Here is a 9154-nt window from a genome sequence, read left to right as displayed (position 1 = left end):
AACGGGAGACCTGGAAGTTGGACCTAAACATGCATTGTAAGGAAGAACACATTAGATAATTCTAGATTTGGTTTCCATTTATTAATCGTAAGGGAGCTTCTTCCAAAATACTAGGGTCCCTCGCATAGAACCATATTCAAGTCCTCCTTACAAGTGAAAAAAAAGGAGAAGAAGGCTTTAGGCATGACTACTATATCAACTTCACCCTAGAGAGCCCATTTCCTCTTGACCATATTCCTTAAAGAATCAATATCCAGTCTGGACCCCAAGAATTTACCAACAAGTGTAAAGTCCATAGATGAAATAGAATAATCAACAATGGGGTCCAACACAAATATTTGGAACTCGACTTTCTACTAGAAAGATTTTAAAATAATAGGGGAGAAAGATGACTTACCCGTAGGTTTTTTCCAAAAAGAGATGACCATTACCTACCCTTAGCATCTCTTGCCTTATGTTTCAAACCAAATTCACGTGGAACCTCAATCTTCTTATTGACCACATGTAAGTGTCCCTCTCCTCTAGGTTGCTGAAGTGGGTCCCCAACATAACCTTGGTCAGCGGGGTTGTAGAGAACATATTTTTGCACCTTGTGGGAATCCCCCTCTATCTTTTTGTCCTTACCATCCTCCTTGTCCTCCTCAATTTCTTCCAGATTGTAGGACACATCTCCATTGATGTTACTACTTACCTACAACCACATTTATGCCTAACAGCTACATTTTGAATCCATCAATTTATGTTTTTGATTTGATAATATTATTAGTATGGCTTTTGGCATATTTTAAGGCCTTAGGAATTTGTATGTTGTAATAACCATTGATTTGAAAACTCAATAGAGGTGAAAAAATTCAAGGTCAGTGGAGTCCTCATAAAAAGATATGATAGACTCGTGTAAGTGCCTAGTCATTTACATTGATGATAAGGATGCCATCATTTTCTAGCATGGCATCATGGGGAATAGGTGGTGAATTTAAATAGTTTTCTTTCTTGTTATATGGGTGTGAGTATTATTGAAAGGATAGGGAGGATAAGACATTTTCTTCTATGCAAGAAACACATTCACTTGTGTTAGGAAACAAATTGGTTGGTGGGTTGTGCGGTTGTAGAACTCAATATTCTCCTTTAAAAAAATAGAATGTGAACCTCATCGAACATATAAAAGTAATACTATGAACTAAATAATATACTATAAAATAAATTTAAAATTGTATTCATCTCATCAAATATATAAAAGTAATACTATAAAGAAAATGTTATTCAATAACTATAATTAAAACCATATCTTTTCTATAGATTTTTTCTCTATAAAGATGTATATTTTACTATGTATCTAAATAATTGATAGATCTAAAAAAATATTTCATCCACATCTACTTTCTACTCATACTTTTATATGTGACAACTCAAATTATGGCATGATATTATACTATTTAGGTGTCATATACAAAAAAAAGTTATAATATTATTTCATTTTGTCACAATTAATTCTATACTATTCAAAATAATACACTTGATCACTATGCATTTTGGATTTGACACAAAACACAAAGAAAATATTTATGGGTCTAGCATGTAGATGTAGACGAACTTCCATTGTTTCCTGACTTAGTAGTATTTTTCTCATCACTAATAAAAGGTGTGATATCTATTGGTAGTTGATGAGTTTTAGGAGTACCAAGAAATGTACCTTTGATTGTATTTAATCTATCAACTATCTCAATCATATTAGGTCTCTCTTCAGGTGACTCCCTTGTACAAAATAACCCAATTTCTACAAATTGAGTAAGGCATTCCATTACTTTTGGTGTCTTTGAATCATGAGCATCTATAAGAAGGAAATTATCCACTATATCAGAGATTCGATTTGGAAAATGCAAATCTGTCCATTTTTGTAGATTGATTCCATCAATAAACATATCATCTATTGGCTTCCTTCTTGTCAACAATTCTAAAACTAGAATTCCATAACTATATACATCTCCTTTTATAGTAAGGTTTCCTCCCACTCCATACTCTATAATAACAATCAAAGAAGAATAAATTACTCCCATGTCATTTGGAACATTTGATGTTTTATAAACTAAACATAGAAAAGTAATGAAATGTAGAGAGAGAGGTAGAAAAAAAATTGTACCTGGTGCAATGTAGCCAATAGATCCTTTCAGTGCATCTGTAGAAGTTAAAGAATCCATGAAATTGCTGATAAGAAGGCTAGAAATGCCAAAATCTGCTATGTATGAAGTCATGTCATCTACTAAAAGAACATTACCAGGCTTGAGGTCACAATGAATCACTTGAACAAAGCAATAATGGTGAAGGTATGCCATTCCTTGTGCTACCTCTATTGCTATCCTTATTCGATCACTCAAATTTAATCTACATCTATCCCCTTCAAGGGGGTATAGCCATTTCTCTAAACTTCCATTTGACATGAATGGAAGAATAATGGCTTTAAAATCAAGGTTGGAGCATGTTGAAATTATTTGAATTACATTCCGATGGCGAACCCTCTTTAATGCATCACATTCTTTGGTGAAACTTTCATGAGCATGTTCATCTTGCAACTTTAGAACTTTGGCAGCTATATATGTACCATTCTTCAAAATTCCTTTATAAACCGACCCAAGACTACCAATTCCTAAAAGATTTTGATCACTAAACCCACTAGTTGCATTTACAAGTTCCTCGTATGAAATTTTTGGAGGCCATACCTCAAGAGCAAGAGTGCTAGAATGTTTGCATGATCTATAAGAAAACACCACCAAGAGAAGTGACATGATCAAAATTGATATGCCAACTACAATAGGGATTATTACCTTTTTGGAGAGTGGTGGGTGTTTGTGATTGGAATGAGAGCATGGTGGTAAGTTTATCCATTCACCACATAGGCCAAAATTTCCCATAATTTCTGATGCATCAAGTGTTGCGAAAGCTCCTCCTTTTGGTACTTCTCCACTTAACCTGTTTGAAGAGAGATTAAGATGCTTGAGTATTTTCATATTTTTGAAAGTCACCGGTATTGTACCTGACAGATTATTGCAAGAAAGATCCATGTATTGTAGGTTTTGCAGTTCTGCTAGTGATGCCGGAATAAGTCCTTCAAATGCATTTCCAGAAAGATTTAGATATTCCAACCCCTTACAGCTTGCCAGTGCACTAGGAATTCCTTCAGAAAAATTGTTGTGAGAAACATCTATAGCTAAAACCATAACCATTTTGCTCAAATCCAAAATAGAGCCTTGCAATAAATTTCCAGAAACGTTGAAATAGAACTGGAGATTCTCAAGGCTTGCAACTTCAACTGGTATATTTCCTGTAAATTTGTTGTGCGCGAAGTCCACCTTTTCCAGAGTCTTGCATCTCCCTAAACTGGTAGGTATTTTCCCTGATAATTGATTGTGATGAAAAATAAGCTCTCTTAATTGTGGGAGCTCGCCAAGGCTATGTGGTATTTGCCCTGTAAGCATATTCTCGCTGAGATCCAACAATCCAAGCCTCTTTGCTTCGCCAAAATTTTCTGGAATTCTTCCCTGTAAATTGTTTCTAGCCAGATTTAATCTTTCCAAATTTGGAAGTTTACTGAGTGTAGATGGAATAGTGCCATTCAATCGGTTGGCATGTACGTCTAATGTTGTCAAGTTTGTGAGGTTACCAAACTCATCTGGTATGTTTCCCCCAATTTCATTCGAGTCCAATCCTAAATCAGAGAGCGAATTTGGAAAGCGGCCGACAGAAGTGGGGATGACGCCAGTTAGATCATTTAATGACAAATCAAGATCCTCCAGGCTAGAGCAATTAGTTAAGACTGTTAGAATGGACAAACCACTGCTTCCACTCACAAGTTGATTGATAGCCAAATCAAGCCTTCTCAGGTACTGTAGTTTCCCGAATTCGAAGGGCACCGTGCCACTCAGTTGATTGATAGACAATGACAGCAGTTGCAGCTGGGTGAGGTTACCCAATGAGCTGGGTATTTCTCCGGTGAGTTGATTTCCCCATAAATACAAGTATTGCAACTCTGAAAGCCTGCCAAACTCCCATGGAATTGGGCCATTTAAATAGTTCTTATATAATCCCAACTTCTGTAGACGAGTGCAATTTGAAAGGGCCACAGGGATCGGTCCTGTTAGCCAGTTTGAAACAAGACCAAGCACGTTTAGCTGACTAAGCATACCCAGCTCGGCGGGAATGCCACCTTGGAATCCATTTTCGAACAAGTCTACAGCAGTTAGAAAAGACAGGTTTCCTAAGAAAGGTGGGATTATACCTGTCAATTTGTTTCTTCCTAATGCTATGGTTTCTAAATTTGAAAGAAGGCTCAGCTCAGAGGGAATGCTCCCACTTAAATTGTTAAACGAAACTATAAGAGATTGTAAAGAACGACAACCTCCTAGTGAGGATGGAATGTGACCTTCCAAATTGTTTACAGACAAGCGAAGCACTCTCAATCGATGCAGCCTTGCAAGCTGATATGGAATGTGGCCCTCCAAGCTATTATTTCTGAGAACAAGTACTCGAAGGAAAGAAAGATTTCCCAGAAAAGGAGAGACGGGGCCATATAGTCCCATAGCAGTGAGATTGAGTGAAACCACACGCTGTCGGCGAGAAGAGCAAATAATGCCAGTCCAATTGCAGAAGGTGTGATTGGGAGACCAATCGGACAAGGAATTGAATGGATCCAAAAGGAGAGCAGATTTGAACGCAATGAGAGATTGCAGATCAGAATAATTCGAAGGCTTTTCCATATGAACAGGCAGCGCAGAGAGACAGAGATAGAGGAGCAGAGGAAGCAGCATCGTCTTCATCTCCATTCTGAATTTGCTATGCAGAATAACCCCAAACAACATAATGTGTGGTTTAAGCCTGAGATTCCTTCTAAGATTTTCTCCAGCGGTGATGAATGATGTGAAAACTGAAGATGAGCTGCACGACAAATTTAGATGCAGGACTTTACTTTTTTGGGAAGACCAATTGGCAGCTTTAAATGCATGACTTGGACTTCCTTACAGAAATGAAACGACAGATTTGACAGCTAGTGGTGGAAGTAGAATCTTGATTCTTATGTTAATGACTAAATTGATGCTGTGTTAGCTGGAATCTTGATTCAAAATAGGGTAGAAAAGAGAAGTGAGCAATTTGTACAACTTGGGGATGCAATTTGAAATGTCTTTGTTTGAACTCCAATTTTCTTCACGAATCGCCAATGAAGTGAGGGTGAAAACGTGTTATGAGTCAGGGGTGGGGTTTGGCAGGTTGAAATGCAAGGCCTGACTTTGTTACACGACAAGTTTTGACAAGGCAGCGCAGAGAGAGAAAGAAATAATGAATACTTTATGCAGTGGCAGGTGGATGATGCGAAGGCTGAACAATGACAACGTGAAAATGGCTATCCAGACGATTATTTCTAACCTGACATAACAATTTAATGACATTTATTTATTAGATTAAAAATTTAAAAACTGCGGTTTATGTCATATGAATGAGGAGTGGGGTTTGGCAGTTTTGAATGCACGACTTGACTTTGGTAGACGGCAAGTTAGACAAGGCAGCGCAGAGAGAGAAAAAATGGATGCCCTGTGGATGATGCGAAGGCTGAACAATCAATGCCCCTTTCTGCGCAGGCTCAAAGTCAAGTCACGAACTAACTTTCACGAAATGTCTGTTCTTACCAAAATTTTCTTTCATGGCGGACAAAACTTCGTTTTGTTTTTGTCGGTGAGATGCCTGCTGCAAACGTTATCCATTTGTTATGTCAGCCTTCCCCAGCGTAGGCCGGACGCTTGGAAAGAGAAAAATAGCTCGAGTCGACTCATGGTGTCGTCATACTTATCAGTACCACAATTTTCTTTTTGCATCTATCCAGCTTTGGGTGGATGTTCATGTTCTTGTTGTTAGTACCCGTGCTTGTAAGTTTTATGATTTAAAATATATATATATATAATCCATTGTATTTACTGTGTCTGCGTACAATTCGGGCAACTTTCTTTGTATCACCATGGTAAGGTTTAGTAAGAATGCATTACATACAGATGAGACTTAAGCAAATTGTCACACGAAGTCCATAGATGAGATTTATCGTATGTGCATTTAAAGGAAAGAGAGACCAAATGTAAGGATGTTCACTTCCTCGATTGAAATTGAATGTGTATAGAGAACACATTTATAAAGATTGTGCATGATCCACAAAAGGATTTGTAAGAGATGTGCATTGAAAGAGAGGGGTGAAGTAGTAATGCATAGATGTGATGCTAGCTTAGGAAGCATGCCAAGCAATCAGGGCTAAAGTACTTCAAGCTATACTCAGAATCTCTATTCACTACCTCATTTATGGAATTAAAAAATGAGTAGAGCATATACACCTATGGTAAATTCATTGGTGACACTTTAACATGAACAATGAGTTTAACAGAGTATATGTATAAGCATTGAAAAATGTTTGCACTATGGGATGCCCCCAAAAGAAGACACATCAAGGGAAATGAAAACATAACATGCAAGATCACAAGGATGCCTACTAAATTTGTGAGCCCAATATGATCATATGATACTATGTAAGTATTATATATCAAGTATGAAATGTCATCATCCCCCAAATAAAGTAGAACTATAATACAATGAAAGCAATACACGTAAGAGTTACAAAGAAGAGTCTTTTTGGATCACCTTCATGGAGACCAAAAAGAATTGGTGATACGATGTTGCAAGTCCAAGTAGGTAACAAAAGGACATAAATATGAACAATAGCACCTATACAACATAACATAGAATGATTGATAGAAGAATGTCACAATGCAACAATTTTTTTATCACCTTACGCCAATGGAGAAACAAGGGTCGTTTAAAGAAACCTAAACACACATTTAGCAAACAAGATACAAGGGAAGCACAAAAAATTAAACACACAAAAAGATACTATTCTGGAGCACTCACTTCAAGCATGTTGCTCTCCTCCCCTATCTTGGTCAATAGTATTAAGAGAAGGTGGATAACTTGCAAGAGGAGCTATGCCAACACAACAAAAACAATAGTTAACTTCAAAGGACTCTCGAGAGAGTCACTAATCTTGGATGTAGGTGTAAGCATAACTTTCGTAGAAAACATGTTAGGTAAATCAACAACAATAATCTCATTTGCACCATCATCTAAAGTATCTTACTCATCCAAATTAATAGCAATAGAATCCAAAACAAGATTATGCATTTCATTATCCTCTTCAACAAACATGGATGAGTGAGAAACATTCATGCAAGCTTTAGCACAAGCTTGATGCTTCTTTATATGTTCCCAAGCATGTTGGTTATGCTTAGTTTTATTAGATTTTTTTTTAGAAGAGCAAGGAGGATCAACAACCATAGGTTCCTTACCTTTAGATGACACCAGAGGAGGAACAAAGAAGGCTAAGATGTAAGAGGGGGAACCACTCTAGGAGGATCAAGAGATGAAAGAGGTGGTTGACAATTAGAAATAGAAGAATCAGAAGATGAAGGTGTTGAATTGGAGAAAAAAGACCAGAAGGCATACTTAATTTGGAAATCTTTTGGCATTTATATTCTTCATACGACTAGAACATAAAATCCAGACGAGTAGGCAGAGTCAAGAGTAGTACAATGTCAAGGTCTAAAAGGATGATAAACACTATGGTTGATCATCTTAATCTCACCATCGTAAGGAACCTTAATACATTAATGAATAGGAGAAGCATTATCTTGCATGGAAGTCAACCAAGGTAAATAAGCTTCACTTGAAACTACTCATAAGTAGGAATGACAAAAAAGGTACTATTCACCACTTTACCATAGAGCTAAGCAAGAGAAGAGATGGAACCTTGTGGAGGATATAAGAAACCATTACAAGTTTGAATCCAAGTATCAATTGAGTCATAGAACTCACATTGTTTCCATTTACTATAAAGATGTTCTTTAGTGATGATATTAACCACAGAAGTAGGATCAACTAGACACCTATAAGAATGATATTTAGCAATACAAGTAGTGATATAGAGGACCATTTAGAGCCTTAAACTTATCAACATCATTTGAGAAAGACCTAGGCTAGTAGGATCATTAGAAGAAATAGATGAAATAGGTGTGTTCAACAAACTAAGAAGAGTGAGTGAAATAGATAGATTAGAAGAAACTATAGGTGGAACACTGGTAACCATAGTAGGAGGATTCGAATAAGAAAAAGGAACAATGTTAATTGAAGGTTGTGAAGTCAGCAAAGAAGCAAGTGAAACACTTACAAGGAAAGAGGGAATGGGAAGATTACTAAGAGGATTACACACTTGAATAGAAGTAGTCATAACAAGAGGAACATAAGTAGAAATGCTAAACATAGGCATAGAAGCATGCACAACAGGCTCAAGAGTAGAAACAAGAGGAGTGGTTCCTTTTTTAGCAACAAATTAAGTCAAAGGGTAAACATGAGTATGGACAAGATGAGTAAGATCACACAACAAATTAATACCATATTCATCATTATGGATCACTTTTTTAAGATCATCAAACCTGGCAATAGTATTAGTATTGTGATTTTCTTGTATAAAATCCAATCATGCATTTTATCAATCTTGATAGCAAGATTATCAACTTGTTTGGGAGGAAATTGTAAAGCCTCATCCTTGTCATGAAATGATAGAGAAAATTCATGCTCCATATAACGATTACAATCATGAGAAACTATAGGATCACCCAAGTTTCCAAGGTTGGGAGAAAAGGAATCGAGATCAAAGAGAGCCATAAGGCTATGACTTCTCCTAACAAAAATATTGTAAGTACGACTAAAAGTAGTAACACTCATACACCAACAAAGGTAGGAAGACATAAAGAGATCTAACCTTATGATATGAACTCAAATCCTATATAATGTAAAACATGTAAATATAAATAAGAAGAGATAGATCTTAAACCAAATCAAAAGTGGAAATGTCATAGATTAGGTTCACCAATACATGGTGAACAAAAAAGACACCTCAAAAATGCAAAGGGCAAATCTAAAACCACAAAAGAAAGAGTTGACGCAAATGAGTTCACCTATAAATGTTAAATATAAAAGACACCACAAAATACATAAGTGGAATCTAACATCACAAAAGAAAGAGTTGACACAAATGTGTTCACCAATAATTGATGTATATAAAAGACACCTCAAA

The 9154-nt window shown here is 36.5% G+C and overlaps 1 protein-coding gene across 1 annotated transcript; it reads right to left on the bottom strand.

Annotated features, from left to right (window-relative positions):
* Positions 1–1568: 1568 nt before the first annotated feature.
* On the bottom strand, positions 1569–4891 carry LOC149561677 (uncharacterized). Its single transcript, XM_089827885.1, has 2 exons — positions 2138–4891; positions 1569–2017 (listed from the first exon to the last, which is right to left on the bottom strand). Exons 1-2 carry the CDS (start codon positions 4848–4850, stop codon positions 1569–1571), a joined length of 3162 nt encoding a protein of 1053 aa, XP_089684011.1. The 5' UTR covers positions 4851–4891.
* Between the last annotated feature and the right edge of the window lie 4263 nt (positions 4892–9154).

Source organism: Cupressus sempervirens, chromosome 4 (genome assembly GCF_028749045.1).
Source record: "Cupressus sempervirens isolate cs-2001-9-10 chromosome 4, ASM2874904v1, whole genome shotgun sequence".
Taxonomy (NCBI): Eukaryota; Viridiplantae; Streptophyta; class Pinopsida; order Cupressales; family Cupressaceae; genus Cupressus; species Cupressus sempervirens.
This window is presented reverse-complemented; position numbering and strand designations above follow the sequence as displayed.